Source organism: Corvus moneduloides, chromosome 10, assembly GCF_009650955.1.
Source record: "Corvus moneduloides isolate bCorMon1 chromosome 10, bCorMon1.pri, whole genome shotgun sequence".
NCBI lineage: Eukaryota > Metazoa > Chordata > Aves > Passeriformes > Corvidae > Corvus > Corvus moneduloides.
The window spans coordinates 10,091,436-10,112,720 of record NC_045485.1 but is presented as its reverse complement, the minus strand read 5'-3'; the positions used below and the strand labels follow the sequence as shown (position 1 = coordinate 10,112,720).

The 21,285-nt window shown below is 37.5% G+C and overlaps 1 protein-coding gene across 6 annotated transcripts in view; it reads right to left on the bottom strand.

Moving 5' to 3' along the window:
• The window catches only part of RHBDD1 (rhomboid domain containing 1), a 28,372-nt gene extending 7,830 nt beyond the window's left edge, over window positions 1-20,542 (bottom strand). For 4 of the 6 annotated variants that reach the window (XM_032119941.1, XM_032119942.1, XM_032119943.1 and 1 more), the window contains exons 1-6: window positions 20,473-20,542; window positions 14,154-14,671; window positions 12,568-12,700; window positions 9,042-9,130; window positions 7,364-7,414; window positions 2,766-2,888 (exon numbers count right to left, since the gene is read on the bottom strand). In XM_032119941.1, coding sequence (XP_031975832.1) covers window positions 2,766-2,888; window positions 7,364-7,414; window positions 9,042-9,130; window positions 12,568-12,700; window positions 14,154-14,586 — 829 coding nt within the window. In that variant the 5' untranslated portion in view covers window positions 14,587-14,671; window positions 20,473-20,542. The other 2 variants (XM_032119940.1, XM_032119939.1) reach the window with 2 other exon arrangements.
• Window positions 20,543-21,285: the final 743 nt, after the last annotated feature.

Here is a 21,285-nt window from a genome sequence, read left to right as displayed (position 1 = left end):
AGGTATTTCTGCAGAAAACCACCACATTCAAGTGCAGTGACTGGCATTTCTATAATTGCAGAAAGAACAGATAAACACCGATCAGAAAAAAATATTCAGCATTTCTCCAGTTTCATCACATAAGTTCCATTCTTATATTACAATCTTCCATGGACTGGGCGCATTTCAAAGACTACAATAAAAAGTCCCGTCCCAGTAGCAGAAAACAGAAATGGGAACCCTTCCAGAGAACAGGTAAGCCAGATGCTCAGGTATTTCCTAACTGCTCCAAATGACTCTAACTGGCCCGTACCTGGCCATCTAGAAGCTTTTGAGTGGAAAGGTATTTATTTGTTTAGTTTTAAATGAAAAGCAAAGAAATGCATAGACAGTTCATGATAAAATTTAAGAGGAACATCTATATCTGGTACTTGTAGGTATTTCGCTATAATCACAAACGATAAAGATTATCAGCTTCATGGGTACAAAGCTTAGTCTTTTGTGCAAAAACACAAGCTTGCAAAGGATTCTTAACATTATTAACATTGAAAATCAGACACTGAGAAGCTCAAATCACCAAAAACCCCAACACCCACAACAAAAATCCAAACCCACATCCCACACTAATCAAGATATTTCTTCTGAGCAGAACAGCAAGCAAACAATAGATCAGAGACTTGGTTATACTGGGGTTACATTAAGGGTGGCTGGTAATGCCAGTATTAAACAAAAATGTCAGCCATATATTTGAACTTCATAGTAAAAGGAGTTTAAATATCAAAGGCCATGACTTTTTAAAATCAAAATTATTTTCTTAAAGGAAGAATTATTGCAATTTGAAACCAATATAAAATTACGAGAATAACAATAAAAATTAAAAAAAAAAAAACCCTAATCAAACTAAACCAACAAACTCTGGAGAGAAAACCAATTAATGTTGTTTAAATGGTTTCTTGTTTGAGGCAACAACATAACTACAACTGGGAATGGAAAAACTACAAGTAGCAGTTAGTTCCTTTCAGCAAATAGACCTAAATCACTAAAATAGTTGATAGTCTTAAGATTGATGCCTCCATAGATCTTAAACAAGCCTAGCAGTTTCTTTTCTTGCACTAGACTCTAATTATTATTATAATAGAAATTTCCAGGATACTGCATAAAAACAGATCTGCAGTTCAGGAATGCCTGAATGTGGAATAAATAGAAATGCTGTATCTTTACGGTGGGTTTAGATAACCCATGTATGAGTTTAGAGAACAGTATCTACTGAGCTTAAATTCAATGCATGTCTTAATACAAATTAGTTTTCAGTTGTGGACAACAGCTGATACCAGGAAATTCTGTATTATGTCATTGGTTCTTTTACTAGCTTAGCAGGATACGATCACAGCCATTTATAAGAATGGATCAACATTCTAAATCCATAATGGCACATTTTGTGGTCTAAAAGCCATAATAAATGTACTTGTCCAACTAAGGATGAAAAAATATTCATGATCAATTGAAATTATTGGAATACTCTGTTGTCCAAGTTACAGAGCAACTGAGATGGTTTAAATGTCATAGTTGGGGGAAAAAAAAATTAATATGAGACCCCTAAATTGATTGTGGTACCTGCTATTACAACCTATTTCAAATTACTTTATGTATTTTTTTGTCATGTTAAGTACCTGTTTCATCATCCATGTAATTGCAAGAACCTCTGAATGCTCATGCTTTAGGGAAATTGTATTGTGTTCAAAGGATAGTGCTCATTCAAGCTAATTATTTTTCAAACCAACTGACAGTGAAGAATATCCTAATTGCCCATTAGCACACTAAATTTCATCTCATCCTTTGTGTCCCTAAAACAGGTGTGATCAATGACATGCTCTATATCACGTTCTTTGTTAAGTAGGACATCTGCCTACAGGCAAACAGAACCTTTACACAGCTTGTTTAAGGAAGTATTTTGAGAGCTCAACTCTTAAATCTTGCTTGTCCAAACCAAAGTGCTCCAGCAGGTAGGAGAAAGAGGTGCAAAATAAAGATCTTTATATAATTGATCACACCAAATTATACTGAAAACAATATACAATGATACCTCTTCCTGCTTCACTTGCCTGTGAGGCTTAAAAACTGTAACAAGCACTGACACCAGGCACTACCAGAGTGTTAAGAAATGCTGCTGTTGGCAGGGAAGTTAAAAGTGAAACTTGGTTTGCCACAGTAGTCTCTAGTGTCGTACTATTGCAATTCATTCTTGCGTTTCATGTAAGGACATTCTCCAAAAAAACACATACTCTCTTACAGCACAAAACTTACCTTTGTTCAAAAACAAGCAGACAAAAAATACATACTTGCCTGGAGTGTTGGAGATTATTTAAGGCTACAAATGAAAGTTGCAGGTGAGTCACATTGATACATAAAGGCTTTTAAAGTGCATACTGTCTACTTATATTATCATAATCTTATCATTGTTATTTGTGTTCTGTTCTTTTGGTAGTTTCAAAAACAACTCCACACATGGCTCATTCTTGCAAGTAACATCTCAAACTGCTTAATATTAAAATCTTCGAAGGATTTCTTTCTCAAACGCAATGTTAAAAATTATGCAAAATATCATCTTAAAGAGACAGTAAAATAGTCAGTATCCCTTACAGTAAAGCTCCTTTTATACCCATTCCTTCCCAAAATTACAAGATATGTCCAAAAATAAGTCATGAGGAATACATTTTGTTTTCCCTCCTGAGTCCCTTTCAGTATGAATCACAACTTAAGAGATAAAAACGCAGCAAAATTCCTACCTCTTTCATTAAGACTGTTTAGCACTGCTCTTTCAAGCTGTTCTTCTTCAGTAAGCCCACCTGTATAATCAAAGTAGCTCCTTGGAGCTCTGTATTGATAATCTGGATAATAGCCATAATACTCTGTAAAATGAATCAAAAAATAAAATAAATTACTGCTGCTCAGGAAGTGTGAAATCAGATATTATCTTCTTCTTATCTTTCTTCCACAAATTAATTTGGGAAAGAAAAAATTTATTAGGGTTCAATTATTTATACAATACATGCCATGAATTAACTTCTAATTTACAAAGCTACAGCATGGCAACAGGAGAGAAAAGAACAGCAGAAAAAAGATGGATCAAGCATCTCAATTTCTTACAATTGTTATACTAAGTGTCACAGAATTGCTATTATTAAGAAGTTTCACACAGAAATTGAAGGACAGTTTTCATCATCTCCTTTTAACATTTAGTTGTCAATACTTGGACACTTTACTGGTATCACTAGAAAACAGGTATGGTTCAGGCTTTTTCTTCCCACGTCTCTTTCCCTTTCCCCCAGTGCCCATAAACCAATGTCATCATAAATTTCAGTCACCTTTGGATCTAGAGAAGTCATGGGGAAAGATTCCTGCAAATTCTTGCAGTGCTGTATACAACTCATGTTGTGCAATCGCACAGCTAAATCTGCCCTGCAAAAAGCCACCACAGCACAGATCTCGCCAGTGCCACACTCACTGCTGCTGCACTGCTGGCAACCAACCACTTCTGGCCATTTGCAAAGTTGGCCAAAAACAAGCACAAGCCATTATCCACCCAAACACACGGGATTCAAAAGGGAAAAAAATTACTTGGCTAGATAATTGAGCAAGACTCTCTTCTTGTTAACAATCTGATCTTGCCTGAGCACAGAAAACTTAAGCTGAGAAAAATTATGGAAAAAAGTCCCCCTTTCAACTGAGGGGAAACTATGGAGAAAAGCCTCATTTTTCTATTCCATTTTTGTATTTTCAAAATACAAAGCTTTTGTGATATTTTAATTTCCACACAGCTGAAGAAGGGATTTTGAAGAACCAAAGTACAGCAAGGTTGCCAGTTTCTTCCAACGGACAGAAAATTACACAAAGGTTTTTCAAAATTAGGAAAGTTTTTAGGAAAGAAAAATATTTTTGCATGAAACAAGTACAGCAGGCCACTTCCTTTTTTTTCAGATTATTAACTTCAATGATAGTCTTGTTTTCTCTCATTGTTTCTATCAATTCCAGGTGAAACTTGTGGAGTTTCTGTGGTTAATAACAAATATAGATGACAAAGTGAGGACAAATAAATAATTTCTTTTTAAAAATGATTGTGCTGAATAAAAATATTCTGAGCTCTAGAACCTTTAGACAAATAAAACCAGCAATACTCTGTCTTGAAAGTTATACATGAAAAGCAGGAAAAACTGAACAGAGTAACTGCACAAAATTCCACACAGAATTATATATATTCCTCTGTATTTGCAAATATCCCCACATTAATTTTATATACACATGTATGTGCACATAGATGTATGTATACATGTATACATTATACACACACATTCTGTCTGTTTCCAATTTTTTTTTGTCTTGGAACATACAACTGAGATTAGGAGATTTTGCATACACCTGCAGTGAAATCTGACTGAGGGACAGCATGCAGCTGTTTCGTCTATCCACTTCTGATGCAATCTTCACATACTCCTGTCACTCTCCTCTGCTTTTTGTTAATCTGAATGAAAATTTTCTCAGCTATAAATTTATTTTCTGGAGGCTTCAAAACTGCATGCATGAAGAGTGTAAAATCCTGGTACTAAAGTAATGAAATTATCTGATGAAAGCAAAAGGATGCTGTATTTTAGGTTTGTTCTATTGTTGTAGTTTTTTCTATGTTTTATGTTTCACACTGCCAGCAAATTGTAAGTGCTGTAATCTTTTAAAACAAGACAGTTTGGTAACATTGACATGTTCAAGGTGTTCCTATTAATCAAAATAAATGTCTTAATACTTTATTCATGAACTGTACTTAGAGAAAATCTAATTCAGCTACTAAATACTAAATATGTTAAGATTACACTTAAAACCTTTTTTCTTCTAAAGCTATTTCCTTGTACTGTTTCAGGAAATCTGTTCTGAAATAAACATTTATTTTTCTATTTAAATTGGTATTTAGAGGCACATAGTAATAACACAGCAATGCCAGAGAGTGAAAAACTAATCAAGATATGCATCATTAGCCTATGACACTAGATCGAGTTTTCTTAATTCACAGATGGCCAAATTTATTCCATACATCATACGTCAAGCAAAAGGTTAAATCTTCCATTAAGACTTCTGCAAATACGATGAAAGACAAAGTATATGCACAGGGAATGAACATAACAAATATATATTTTCTTAACTGCAGTTGTAAGTCATTTTAGACAAATGAATTTAGTAGAAAGAAAAAATTAAATGGTTATATCTAAAGGCAAACTTGGAAGACAGGATAATTCAGGTTAACTCTCTCCATCTCTCTTTTGTCCAAAAGAACTCAAAGTAACAGCTTTTGGGGACTGCTGAAAACATGCAAAAAAACCCCAGACTTACTTGTCAGCACACTAAAGCTTTTTTTTCCCCCTCCCCATCATGGCAGATCTACTACATGAAATCTCTTCCATTTTCCCAACTCAAAAAGAGCTGGAAAAGCAAACAGAATGGTTATTCAGAATCTATCTGCTCCTCCTTCACAAGGGTGGTCTTGTACACCCACCCAAGCTCTCAGCAGCTGGTGTTTGTACAGTGGCTGTAACAGATTACAGAGTTTAAATGTCAAGTACAAATTCTTATCTTCATTTGCTATTGAAGTACTTTTTCCAATATAAATCTTTTGAGTTCCCATCCACCCTGCTACTCTGGGATACTGAAGGAAGGTTCACTATCTGTGAGCAGCTGGGCTGGGCAGCACCTGTAGCTGGGTGAACACCTTTAACTGGGCTGAGATTGCCAGCCATGGGAACAGGTAACTTGTGCTTGCTGCCCATGCTGTGTTCACCTCTCATTTCACTTCGCAGAAGTAATTCTGTTTTATTTCTTTACTGGCCCTTAAATCAAATGTTTTTTGACTTGAGAGTAAATTAGAGTAATGAAAATCCTGGGTAAATATACTTTTAAAGTTGGAACAATCCCCGTTGCTGTTGTTGAGGAAAGCAGGCTAAGATCTTTTGTTTCGGAATTACAAAACAGATGTTTCAAAAATATTCAAGGGCCTGCTTGTGGGAATTATTAAATGTAATAATATAATTGGAGATAGATCATGGAAGACAAAATCCATCAGGGAGAATAAAAGCAGCTATAAACTTGGCTCAAGGTAAGCACATCTCAATTACAAAAGACTACACAAAATAAAAAATCCTGCATGACTAAATATCAGAGAACAGTAAGAATGATCAAATGTGTGAAAAAAAATTTTTCTAAGCAACCGGACAGACTCCAACTTTCCAAATTGAGGGAAAAGATGACCATTCTGAGTATAGGACTGAAGCCTAAAAAACCACTAAGAAAGGAAGTACCCAAAGAATGAAGGTTTAGCCTCCCTCTCCAAAGAAGAATTAATGTGTATCAAATGAAATTAGCAGTTAGCAGGTTCAAACCAAACCAAAAAATGGCAGATTCTAAACCAGGAAACAAACTGTGAGTCTTTTGCGACAATGTAGGTGTTAAAAATGTTCCTGTCGATTCAAAGAGTTTTTGACAAATTGATGGAAGAAGGACCTACCACAGGCTATTAAAGACAAAATTCCCCCATAAAACTTTCTGCTGAGAACATCTTTAAGCCACAAGCCACTTCACACTGGCAGATATTTGAGAGAGTTATCACTATGTATTTATCCTGTTCTTCCAGCAGATGCCTAGGAAAGAGCATAAATCACTGCAGGAGGTAAGAGATGCCAGGATATGCATCCCTTAGCACAGATACAACACACAGAGCCCTTCTCCCAGCCTCTCCTGGCCCTCACGGACAAGGACTCCGCCTATTATTTCTGTACACTCCACATGCAATGACTCAGTGTTCTGCAGGAGAAGTGAATCAAATATGCTCCGCTCAGTGTGCCAGTACTCCAACTATCCATCTATAAACTGAAGATGGCCTAAATTCAGTCTGGTGAGGAGGGGCTTTTTGCACGTAAATTACTTCATTTACAAAGAGTGTTCAAAGGAAGAAGATCCTTGTCAGAAGGGAAAATCCACCCTAGAATGGAACAGATAAATCTGCCAGATGAGGGCAGATTTACCCATGTCCAAAACAGTAGACACAGTTTTCCCACTGCTACACCTTGTGCAAAAGGGATGGTATTTCCCTGAGGTAGCATTTTAGGAAGTCATGACCTTAATTCGAGGCTTAAGCCTCTTGCACAAAATCCATCCACACACTTGCCTGAAGAGGAGAGACATGCCCAGAGAAGTAATATAAGCTAAGCAAGTATACATGTGCAGAATATTTTGCATACGATATATATTTCCATTTATACAGCTCTCCTATAGGTTTTCTAATCATTAGCAAAAACTGTTTTTAAAGCTGGAATAAGTTTTTGGTTAAGTGGGTGAGAGCACTTACCTGAGTAATAGTCCCTTGGCCTGTCAGGCTCAGTGAAGAAAGAAATGCCAGCTAAATAAACGAATAATGCATATACTGTTAGAATAACCATATTTTCTTTACAGAATACAAAATTCAAATTTAAAGTACCCTTTCTTTAAGAGCCTGTTTCATAAGATACAAGCAGGAAATCAGTCACAGGTACCTGTGGATTGTTTTGGCATCAGTGTGAGAATATACTATTGCAAGCTTGTATGTTGTTCCAGATTTTATAGTAGTGTCCCATGTTCAAGCAACATATCTATGTAGACTAGAAAAAAACCCAACCTGTAACATTCTCCCCAGGACACATAATGAAAAATTTCTGCACTGAGAGTGTCCATTAGTAATAATGTTTAATGCACAGAAAACTGAGGACTGGAGCAACACTGCATTATTCTTGCTATGCTACATAGGAGAAAAAGAATGACCCGTGTACTGAACACAGCTTCCTGCAGCTCTCCATCACACAGCAACCTGCACAGCAGCAGGGCAGGTTCCCCTAACAGTACTGTGGGGTTCATCACTGACTCCCAGAGAAAGTCAGTTTGGAAGGGACCTCAGAAGGTCCCCAGTCCAACTCCGAATCAGAGCAGGGCTAGTGAGAAGATCAGAGGAGGTTACCCAGTCAGGGCTGTATCTTGCCAAGTCCAAGGCTGGAGGATGCTGAAGCTGCCCGGGCAGCTGAGCTGATGCTCACCTGTTCTATAGTCATCAGGTAGTTCCCCCATGGCACAGAATCAGGCAAGGTTAACCTTTAACTAATGGGACACCTGACGTCTGTTCCCTCCAGCAAGGCAGGAAATCTGATGCTTTGGTGTCCTTTTATCCCTTCCAACTGCTGAACATACATGACTTACAGACTATATCCAAACTGTGATCAAACCTCCAGAGAGAGCACACACATTTGAACAAATAATTCCCCACTATACAAACACCGTATCTGTGCTCAATTTGATGGAACAATCATGAATAAAGTACTCAATCTATCAAGTAGTCAGTCATAAAAAGCCAAATATTCTGCCAACCAACCCCAGCACAGCTCTTGTGCCAGGGCTTAGACTTCCAATTAAAACACTGGTATTTATGGGAGTGCTCATTTAAAAGTTTGCAGGGCTGTATTTAAAACAATTTTTAAGACTAAAGATGTCTAAAGATACAATCTTTTTAAAAAAATAAGTATTTCTACAATACGAAAAGCCGTAATCATGCATTGTTGGAAAGCTTGATAAATTACAGTAACAATTTCTTAAGCATCCCACCACCTTTTTCAAACTGTAGAGACTTCCATTAGAATGGACACAAGCAGCAGAAATCAAGATGGAAACATTTGGTTCTGGCATGTATTTATGGCCTCACCACACTTCATTTGAGGTGACACTTTCGCTGAAAGATTATGCTCTAAATAAATACTTAAAAAGAAGGGTAAAAGGTATTCCTCTACGTAAAAATATCTGAAAGTCACATTTATTCTTAATTGTTCTTATCCCTATTTAAGAAAAAGAATTGAGGTTTTTCTTCTGCATTAATAAAATGAGCGTATCTTTAATTGTCTAAAAACTTGCTGGAATGGTCTGAATTTCTATATGCAAGACTTACTGAATTTTTTAGAAAAAAGTGTTTCTTATGCAGATTTTGTAAATTCAACAAAATTATATACCTGCACAGGCTTGCATGATCTTTTTCAGAGGTCCCATAGTGTACATCAATCCAACAAGAATCCCAGCCAGATGCCCAGCAAAAGAAGTCCTAGAAGATAAAATAATCTTGTGAGTAATGGGAGCCTTTTTTTCATAGGGATACAAAAGGGAAAGTGCAGAATTTGTCGTAAAGAGAAAGTCCCTGAGACTTCTCCGAGAAAGTCCTTGAGTGAGACCAAGCACAGAGAAATTACCTGCCTGCAAGGATATAATGCCAAGTATTTTTGTAACTACCTTTAAATTGGGAAGAAAACAGTTCCAGAAAAGTATTTAACAAATATCCTGAAAAAACTAATTGGCGAGACCATTTTAATTGCTCGTTTAAAGGACAGGATATGCTTTCCCTAACAGCATTTAAACACTTACCAAATGAGTAAACTGGTTTTAAGCTTTAAAAAGTAACTTACATTGTAATGTCTGGGTAGATCTTACCAAAACCATTTACAGTTCTGAGTGAAAGCACACAGTACTTTCTACTGCATTTTTATCAATGCAATCCTGCAATTAGTCTGAGATAAGCATGAATGCAGATCCACTGCAATCTTTGTCACACACTGCCTTCAAAATTGAAAGAACAATTGAAATGCTGAGATCCAAATTCTTTTCCATGCATGCTAACAATTTCTTTTAAAAATATCATTATCATTTGTATACAGAATGAAAAGGCTCTGGAGTCTCTTGAGAAATCAACCCAGAAACATACGTTTATAGTAAATAAGGAGATTTGCTCCACTTATTGCCATGACTATGGGGTACTCTATGAATTCAAAAATCAATTTTCAGCATTCAAGTTAAAGAGTTAAACTCTTTTGTGTTTAAACAGGTTTAAACATAAATTAAGAGAAAATCTTCTGAATTTAAGCAGATGTAAACATGACTTGCAAATTTTTCGTCTCTATTATGAAGTTACAGAAGCCAATACACTAAACATTGAAATTTCCTACAATGTGCAATTAGAAATAACTCATTTATATTGGCTGTCAAAAAAAATAAATAATATGAGCTAAAATGAGCCTTTTTTCCTTCATAAAGTAGAAATGAAACCTCTGTTTAATGTACAAAGTATAATATTTGCATCAATTTTTACATTCAGGTCAATGATCCGCAGGAGTTACACAGATGATGGCACCAGCGCTCAAGCCAAGACAACTCCTGTGCATCAGTGGTAAAAGGAGACAGGAAAATGCACATGTCAGTAGAGGAAGGTAAAGACCAAATCCAAATTCACTCTCTTGCCACCTACTTAACCACAAACTTGTATCCTGCCATGGAGAGTTGCAGTTCTCTCTCATCAGTAACCAACAACTCTCATAAGAGTAACACATAAAGGCTGATGTGAACATTTATAGGTTAAAGGTGGTTACCAAAATAAAGTATCTATAAGGAACTAATTTTCCAAATAGATTTTTCTGGAACAGATTTATGAAAAAATGCATGCCTCACCTGGAAAATAGCTGACCTCAGAAAATTAAAAATACTTAAAAATCACCTACTCTAGAAATCTCCAACATGATATTGATTCACCTCAGATATCTGCCCAGTTCTGGAAGAGGCACAGATTAAATAGAAAGTAACTTTTCACATATATGTTCTTCCATTAAGCAAATAATCCCAAGGACTGCTAAGCAAAGCCTACATCTCAATACCCTTACTTTATGGAAGGTGAAGATTAGAAGTATACTGAATGCACTTTAAAATTTTTCCAAAACAAAAACATTAATGAGAAAGAAAATAATTAGAAATAATTATTAGATTATTAGAAATAAATATTAGAAAATAATTAAATTTAGTAAACTAAATCCTCTCCTAGAACACAAATCAAAGTTTCCAATAGGCTCAATATTACTTTTGGATCTTCCATTGGTTATGGATTCTCAAGTGAACCTGCTACATCAGTCCATTCAATAAGGCAGGTCCAAATTTACTGCATGGCTTTCTGACTGGACAGAATTCTGCCCCAATTACTGACCTCTTAGCTATCCAAAACTAAATTATGCAACTTGGTCTACAAAAGGAACCAGTTAAACATACACTTCAAATATTACAGCTTGCCCTGAGCATACAGATGAGCTTGTAAGAGCAATACTGTGAGAGCTACAATTGCTATGGTTCATTGCAAGGCAGTTGGCAGTTACTAATTAAACATGTTGTGTTCTAGGACATGAATTTCTGGAGCTCACTACTTGTTTTCTGTAGCCCCCATTATCATTTAAGTGCTGTGAAATTGCCCTCTGTAGAGGTCACTGTAGAGGTTTAGATGAGGCAGGAATCTAAACTTCCATGAAATTATGAAACATTTTTTGATATTATTTCTGGACTTCCTATCCACTCTCTACCCAAAGACATTTCTACAGTAATGTAACTGAAAAAGAACAGCACCAATCTCTGAAATGATGTTTTTCCTCTACCATAAACAGTGTGATACGGTTTTACTTCATACATAACACTCTTTCACTATTCTTTACTAATAAACAGTATTGTTAAACATATCACCAAATAAAAACTATGTTCAGCTAGAACAACAGTTTGTATTTTTCAGAAAAATGTTTTTAATGCACTGAAAGCTTTAGTTTTATATTTGTAACAATGCCATGCAGCTCACAAATAAAACTGCATTTGGGCAGAGCATTCTTCTGTCTTTAATCCTTGCTGCAGTCAATCAAGCAGCCAGCCATAAAGCAATAAAACCAGTGTTTAACCTAAGCAATATTTGAATTCTCCTTCTGCTCTTGGAAATCTTCTATCTGTATATCATAGTATCTGACAAGGAACATCTCAGTATTGCTGAGCTCTTTTTTTTTAATCCTTCTCAAAAGTGGGAAATTGCATATAAACTGTGATTTGCTAGTTCATAGGTTTTGTGTCTTACTTTGCACATATTCTCCAGTGTGATGCACAGTTACAAAATATTACACAGGAAAATAACTGATTTGCAAATAGGATTACAAAAATCAACTGCCAAAGAAGAGCAAGGCCCTGTTCTCACAGAGGTGGGGCAAATGAACTGTTCTGGCACAGAACACACAAGGAAACTGAGGGAGATGACCAGCAGCACACCAGGACAGTGACACTGCACAAAATTTGCAGAATTCTGGATGATAATTCTATCGTAAATCATAAGTGACTAAGCCAGAGTGGGCTAGGACAGAAATGGCAAGCAAACAGCGGAATGCTGCTCAGCTAATGAAGCCCTTGGCACTATGGTGTAGTAGTTTAGTTACCTCGTTGAAAAAGCACATCCCTTTTCCTTGTCCACCAGCTTTTGTTATCTTCCCTCTAATACTCAGTTACACCTTCTGGGAATAGTATTTCAGATTTTTATTTTGAGATGTACTCAAAGTAGAGGTTTTTAAGGAAAAAGCAGACTGCAGCCCTAACATTGCATTGAGATACCAGCTAACACTACTCACACTTCGTGATACATTTCAAACTACTCCAGACAGCCCAAATCTCTTCTCCTTTCTTTGAAATATTAAATGCACTTACCCTGGGGAGATTAAGTGAATAGCCACCAGCTCCACCCAACAAGCATATTTACTGGATATCGGCAATCCAAAGACACTGCTAACTCTTCCTGGATTATAATGGTTGTTTAGAACTTTCAAAGCAAATAAGACTCCTGCAAACAAGAAGAAATCACATGAAGAGAAAAGTACTTGTGCACAAATAATAAAGAAACGCAAACAATTTGAAGTACCCTGAAGTTTCAAAGCACCACGAAGCATACTACTGCATGCCAGAACAACAGTTCTGTTTTTTCAGTGACTTAAAAAAAAAAAGGATATAAAAATTACGCATTTGTGTAACAGCCGAATCTAAGCTGCTTTTTAGTGTGCCTGCTCACTGTTGCTATTCAGGTATTCAAAACTATACAAACAATTCAAAAGGGGAGTTCTAGTGGAAATAATTGACTAAATTAGTGAACTCAAAAAATGTTCTGTGAGTTGAGGAAAGCCACTACTGAAAACCAAAGATTTGTAAAGCTCAACAGTAGGTTCAAATTCTGAATTAATGGAAAATCATCTTACACACACTTCAGAATCACTTGGTTCTGAAAAAAAAGTAAATAAATCACCTTTAACCACAGTAAACAATCATTGATATCTAACTGACTGCAACTGTTTTATCATGCAACCACCAGCTGATATGATGGAATGAATTCAGAGAACTTACTGGAAGTACTATGAAAAAGTTCCTCTAAAGAGAAAGCTCACAGTGGTCTGAAAAAATCTTGGAAAAATGAACAAGTAGAAGTCTTGGCATGGACACTTCGAGACTGGCACAGGCAGCCGAACCCTTCAAGGAAAGATTCTGCACTCAGGGACTCTACAGCCCCCAGAAAGGCTGACACTAGAACTGGGCACATCTTGTTACCAAAGAGGGGTGACCAGAAAATATCTGGAGGTCCAGAAGAGCAACTCCCAGGATGTTCCAACTCATACCAACCAGAATATCACAAGGAATCCTCAGAGGTGCTGAAGCAGCTTTTTTAGAAGCTGAAAAAGAGGGCTTGCCTTCTAAGGCTAGGTCCCACTGACAGCAAGGAAATCCCCTACTTGTCCAGGAAAGCAGTATCCACTTTTCCACTTGACTGCAGACTTTTGTAAAGAGAAGGAGTTTACTGACTTGAAACTGATCTCCTAAAGAAGACAATCAGGTTTTTGAATGTCGCTATCAGAAGCAAAACTAAGGGAGTGTCTCCAAAGACAGGCACGAGTAACTTTAAACTAATAGGCTTTTCTAAAAGCCACCTGATGAGCATTACTGACATCAGAAAATTCAGAGTTCAGACTTCAATTAACCAGTGATATTACACAGAAAACACAATTATACCAGGATGATGATATTTTCATGTTCTCAGGTAAAGTCCCTGTCAGTCACAAGAACATGAAATGAGTATATGCCTTAATGAGAATATATGCCTTAAATTGAAAAATAGGATAACCTTACTGACATGACAATCATACATACAGATGTACACATATCCACTTTCTACAATTAACAATTATTGTTATATAGCAACTATACATACTAATTTTACATATGTAAATTGGACCAACCCTCTGTCTTACCTGAAAAACCTACTCCACAATTCATTTCATAGGAAGGATCATCCAGAATTACCACAAGCAGGAGTTCCAGCACCATATAAACTACTCCAATCAGTACTGAAAATACTGCAATTATGTAGGCAAACCATATGCTCTTAAGCTTTCTTTCCAGCATTATGCCCTTCCAAAGCATGGAAATCATGTTATAATACAAATGCCAATCATCTGCATGGTGGAAAGGAGCAAGCAGCAAACGCTGCCAGTTCTTTCTGTGGACAGCTTCATTTACACTGAGACACACTTCAGACAGTGGCCTCACAGGACTCAGAAAGAGAAAAATATTCAGTACAAGTACCCCAAGAGTAACACAAGGAATGTTCTGGAGTCCAACTTGAGAAATTTGATAAAGCAGCAAAAGCAGTCCAGCACTGACTCCTCTCTGCCTTCGTTCCATTATTACTTCTTATTCAAATAAAAGTGAAGATTATTCCGATTTCCAGTCTTCTGTTCAATTCAAAACCATGCAAGTTTTGGAAATTCTGAAAGAAAGAAGGTAACTTGTTATATACATATAGGGGTGTTTTAAAGCTCATCACTGTTTTTGGGTTTTTTTAAACACAAAAAAATTCATCAAGGTAACCAGCTGAGACCTTTTATATATCAGAACAAAAATTCAAGTGAGGAAAAAAAAATCAGAATTTGTAAACTTACATAAAACACAAAAAAGGAGATTTATACAGATAATGCAGGCAAACATTGTGAGAAAAAGCAGTCTGCAACCTCTCTTTCACATCCCTGGACAGGCTTTACTTAATCCATAAAGTACCTGGGTGTTCTAAACATGTTGTCATTAATCCTGATTCATTCAATAATTAAAATTCCATGAAGGAAAACAGTTTCAAATTCTACTCTAGAGTCTCCGTTTCCAGGATTCCTATCTTTGCTACATATTTCAATTTTTTTAATGATATTTTTCCAACTTTTACAAATATTCAAAACAAGCTAAGCTTGAAAACTAAGTTACGATTTCAAAAAAGTAACAGAGACGCAGCTAAGTACTCCTACACGCAGTTTGAAAATTGTTACTGCTTTCCTAGGGATTAGGATAAAGACTTCAGTTTAGAAGTATGTGATGGAGAAAAGAAAACCATAGAAGGAAATCATATACAAAATCAGCATATAAAATTTAAAGAGTTATGACAAAATTTTCATCTCTGCTTTATTTATGCCAGTAAAAAATGGGATTAAAGAGAGCTACAGAAATAGATCAGGCTAGAAACGGAGTTACTCTGACAGGAACTGACAAGGGAGGAAGCTGCACAGGACAACACAGCACAGGGGAACGTGGAGTTTCCAGAGCATGGAACCACCTGTGAAAGATGGGAAGAGACGCAAGATTTCAAGCAGGTTCCAAGGGCTACCCCAACTTGGCCAGTCCTACTTTTACTTCTGGAAACTCTGCAAGGTGGCCCAACAACAGCACAGCCTCTCCTCCCCTCCAGTGTGCCCCTTCTTTGCAGAACTACTGAAGATACACAACACATTATTCCACGTTAAGTATCAGTTATGTAGAACCAGCAAAACACAGTTACTCTTCAAAACTTTGCCAGCAGGTTTCAAATGAAACCACCTGAAATATTGAGATATATACAAAATTCTCACACCCCATTAACCTTCTTTATCACTATACACAAAATAGTTAAAATTGATAATATATTCATTTTTTATTTAAATGCCTTTCCAATTCATCATATGAAATGATTCCTCTTCAGCTTTTTTATTAGATAAACAAGCAACAATCTAATTCTTCTAGAGGACAGGAGGAAAAACCAGACATTTATAAAGGACAGCTCAAGATGCAAAATTTAACCTTCCCCTATGTCTGTCAGGATTTACTAAGTTTCACATTTCTATAGACTATTGCTATGCCTGCAAACACTTTACTGAACATTTTTACTTAGGTATTCAGAGTATTCTTAATAATTTGATTCAGTTGCATTTCATGAAGTCAGTGAGCACATGGAAAAGAAGGAAAGCACCTCTGGATGATGTTACCCTGTAACAGCAAAAGGACCTGAGAGACCAGGATAGGGTGGAACATCAAAGACAACAAGGTAGTGGCCAGCCTACCTTCTCTGCTTATCCTGAAGTGAGAGGAGCATGTAGCTCCATGCTAGTTCACACACAGAATTAATTAATGTCACTTCCTATAGTTAAGTATTCTAGTCTCTGCATTTCTCCTTAAATCACATTCATGCTTATTATAGCAATTTAAGAGAAGAAAAAAACAACCTGGTTGGGTTTTTTTTATCCTCAAAACAACTGCAGTAAACCAGAATGCATGTAAAATGTATTTGCTACATTACAATGAAAGTCACTGCATTTTTCCCACGTTATTATCATGGAGATGCTGCATAATGTCTGAGCCTTGTCCAAGACAGAGTGAAAACACCAGAAATGTACTTTATACCAGGCCTCTTGAACATATAACTGCCTTCCAAACCCAGTTTCAAATGATCACAATTTAACTCCAGAGACCACAGCTGTAGCCCCCACAAAGCTTAAATGAACCAACCTGTTAAAGTGTTAATTGGTCATTGCGGATAATTAACATTGTCAGTCTTTGACTTTAAAGTCAACATTAAAAAAAAACCCAAACCCTTAGTTAATCACAAGTTTAATCAATGTCATTCCTTTTTTTCCACACTACTTGCTCTGGTATCAGGCAGACCAACACCCCCAAATATTCTTATAGTCTTCTGCCCAGACCTCTGGCTTTTCTTGTACCGCTGACACAGTTACACCTTTTTCATCACAAAACAGTCGACACAAAAACTGCTAGAATTTAAAAGTGAACATCCTTTAAATGCAAGTTATGTGGAAACCTCAAAATCTTGCCATACCGTTTTGTTCAAATTGCCATATAGTCTTGTGTTTTAAAGCTTCCATCTCTGCTTCTGATACTCTTAAACTTCCAATTTAAGTACTTATAACACCCATGCACCCAAAAAAAGAAACCCTCATCCAGCACATATTCAGACAATAATCATGGAACAGGGCTGGGAATGCTTTCCACCATGATTACAACAGTGCTAGTTATCATAAGCCATTCCCATTACTGGGAGCAATCAAAAATGTCAGCCAAAACACATTATGTGTTTGAGTTGAAAGGAAAAAGATATAAAAAGATATATATAGTTATTTGAGAGCCTTTAGGAATGCAACTCCCTTAAAACACACAGAGCTTTTGACTGTTTGAACATTCCTCCTCAGCCTCTACTCTGTTTATTAGAGTTGAATGAGGCTTGAAACAATGAAGCACTTTTTCCTTTCTCTTTTTTTTTGAAAACATGCCACCCACTTAAAAATGTACAAATTTCCAGAATAGACTTGAAATGGACATTTGTCCTGCATCCAGGATGCCACGTGTCTGCATTTTTGTCACCTACTCAAAATAAATATCTGAACTAAATATTCTTGGAATTTGTTTGTTTGTTTTGTACTAACCAAGTAAAAAGTATTTAAACTTTTTACTGTGACAACCCCCCTCACTCACTTGGCAACCATAAAATATTATGACTTCGCATTACTAAAAAACTCATGTAATAAAGTAAATATTTTAGTAAATGCCAGTTAAAATGAAATGTCCTACTCTCTTCTCCTATAGCTGTAATTTCAATTTAGAGGAAAAGAATCTCCCTGTACCCTTGCTCCCCCCAAAACAGACATAACAACCCTGAAATTTTGATTTATTTTTATGCAAAATCAAGTACACTCTGGAAATAAAATTGCACATTCAGCCTACGCATCCAGATTAGAGCTAAACTAATATCAAAACCACTTGAAACATAAAGGGTGAGTATCAGATCCTAAGGACAAACCATTCCACAATACAGATAAGCCTCAACAGGCCCACACTACTTGTCTGTGAAGATACCAGTCTCAGGACACAAAGGCTTCTCCCGGTAAAGACAGAAACTGTTTTTAGGGCAAAAGAGGAGGGCAAAGGAAGCAGGAGCAAACTGTAAACACTTTTACTGTGGCCCTCAAACTTTGGAAGGGGGTGAGGAAAAGGACCAAGGGGAAAAAAAAAAAACAATGCAAGGAAAAAAACCCTAAAAATCTGAAACATAATGAATCATCCTGTTTAATAAGTATGCAAGGAGAAGGTCAGCTGCAAGCTGTCAGCCACAACAAGCTCTGAAATGTACAGTAAATTACATAGTTCATAACAAAGAGAAGATTCTGACTTAAATTATAAAATTAATTACTTCATAAAGAACAACTTCTGGATTCATCTAAAGGGCTTTCCTTCACAAAGGAATACTGAATGGTGAACTGAAAAGACACAGCATTTCAGAATTTGGTGAGAGAAGTCACCCATCTATAATAAAAATGTTTTAAAACTATTTAAGTCAGTAACTCCCTTGCTGAGACAATACAAAGTTAAATATCAATGTTAAATGACCTCATAAATGGCTAGATCACAGTCTTTTTTTATTATGCAACATTTTAAATTTCATTCAAAGTTTTCTGCTAGAATAGAGAAGTTCTTCTGTGTCTTATATCTGCTTCAGCATGAAAACTGAAAATCTTTTACAGATTTTTAATCCTCTTAACCACCACTAAAAGAGGAAGTCCTTAACAAAATAAGCTTTTAAACTAAGAACTTCAATTTAAAACTAAAAATGTGTTCTGAAGGGCATAACAATTACTACCCACAATAAAATATACACATGTTAAACAATACATGCCAAGAATCATTTTGGCCACTTTATCCCAAAATAAATGAGACAGCTTTCACAGGAAAGAACCCAAGGGACTAGGTCCAATCTCTCTCATAACAGACAATAATTAGTAACCGCCTCTCAAAACACCAGGATACATCTACACTAATTGAAGTTGAAGAAGTAAAGTAGTCATAAATATTTAATATATCACCGTACTTGTAAAGGTAAGGGGATGTCACAGCTTAAAATAAAAATACATCAAAACAACAGTGAACTTCAGATTAGGCCACAGACGAGTTTTAACTTCACAGACATTTAATTCTAATTAAGGTCATGGATTTGGGTTTTGGTTGGGGTTTGTTTTTTGGTTTTTTTCCATTTGATTGCAATTGTTACACTCGTATAATTGTAGAAGAGCATCCTCCTTTATCTTAAGAATTTTGTAATATTATTAAAAATGAAACCATCAAAGATTGCCTGACTCCACTTCAGAAGTGCGAAGCACAACAACTTTACAATTTTAGCATTCCTTGGTAGATTTGAGGGAAAATTTGTCTGCAGTGTGTAGGAGAAAGGAAGAACGGGAAACTTACTTTTTGAAGAAATCCATTTTAAATAATATTGGTTAAACCTACAAACAATTCAGAAACATATGCTTTCTAGTATTAGTGTTATACTACTGTTGTTAACACCTCCAATCTATGCCAGTAAAAAAACAAACAAACAAACAAACAGTTCCAGGAAGAACATCACTGTGCTATTTCAGGAAATCAAACCAGCTCAGGTACTGTTAATTACATTTTATAGATACCCGAATTACTTACACTTGGTGTTTTAACAGCTGTAAGAAAGCTTACCAAATACAGCCAAGATACACTAGCCATTGCTTCTTCTTTGATACAGGTGCAAGTTATTTGCAGTTTTTGGGGGTAGGTTTTTTTGTTTCGTAGTTTTAACAAAGGAAGGGATATAGTTCTGGCCAGTTATTGATTTTTTTTTTTTAAAGTTATTTACAGAATTTGTAAAAAATACCGCTTTAGAAAATGGGGTAAATGAAAGCAATAAACCCAAACTGCGGAGGCTGTGAGGAGCACAGCACATGTGCGGGTGTGGCTACGGATAAGCCCCGCGGGTTCCCGACACCCGGCTGCTCCTGCGCACCGAGAGCGCTCCCAAGAACGGAGTCCCACAGGCACGAGGGTGGGTATGCGTACCAAGATAACGGCTGTGAAACCGTGAAATATTGGGGATTCGACTTCTGAGGCCGCTTCACTTCCGTAATTCCCACCACCACTCCTTGCAGCGGCGGGGAACGAGCTAAGCTCTACGGAGGAAAACTTCCTACAGAGCGCACCTTGCGGGCAGCTGACCCAGCCCAGACCCCACCTGCTGGGGCTTGCACTGGGCACCCCCGGCTCAGCAGGGCGACCCTCCCCGGGCGTGGGCCGCGCCCCTCACGGCCGGGGGGCCGCTCTCCGCCGGGAGGAGGCGGCAAAGGCAAGAGAGGAGGAGAGCAGAATGGGAGAGCACGGCAGGAGGAGGAGCCGCCGCGCAGGGACAGGGAGGAGGTGGCGGCGGCGGCTCCAACGTGCCCCCCTCCCGGCACTCACGTTCTCCGGCGGCGGCAGCACCCGGGCCCTCCCGCTGCCCCACGTGACCCGCGGCCGCCACTCCGCGGCGAGGGGAGCGGCCCCGGCCCCGCCCCGGGAAACGCACCGCGCCTGCGCCGGGGCCGCCGCGCCGCCAGGGGCGCTGTGCGCGGGCGGGCTGAGGGCTGGGGCGGTGTCTCGGGGCGGGCGTCGGTCCCGGGCGCTGCCCACGGTTAAAATACATAATCAGATTTCCTTTGAAAGCATTTTACTGCACATGCAAAACAGTAACTAGTTCTGTAGGTTTTATAGTTCGAGGACTTTTTTGCAAGCGCTAAAAGCAGTTAGATAAAGATACTGCAGAATCACAGAATCAACAAGGTTGGGAAAGACCTCAGAGATCATCAAATCCAATCTATGACTAAACACTACTGTGTTAAACAGACCGTGGCACTCAGTGCCACATCCAGTCTTTTGTTAAACACCTCCAGGGTCGGTGACTCCATCTCCCTGGGCAGCCCATTCCACTGTCTAATCACCCTTTCTGTGAAGAATTTCATCCTACTGTCTAACCTAAACCTCCCCTGGAGCAGCTAAGAACTATTAGTTTCACTTGTGTGGAGTACTAGTCACTGGTGTCACTGTATTATTCCCCAAATTTGACACAGATATCCAGACTGTGAGCTTTGTTACTAATATTCAGTGGGGAATACAGTGAGCAAATTATAAATGCCTGAAATAATAGGTTCTCATAGAAATGTTGGCAAGCTGATCGTGCAAATATGGGACTAGAAAGGAATCATACAAAACCCATAGCCAAAGCTACATGTAAAT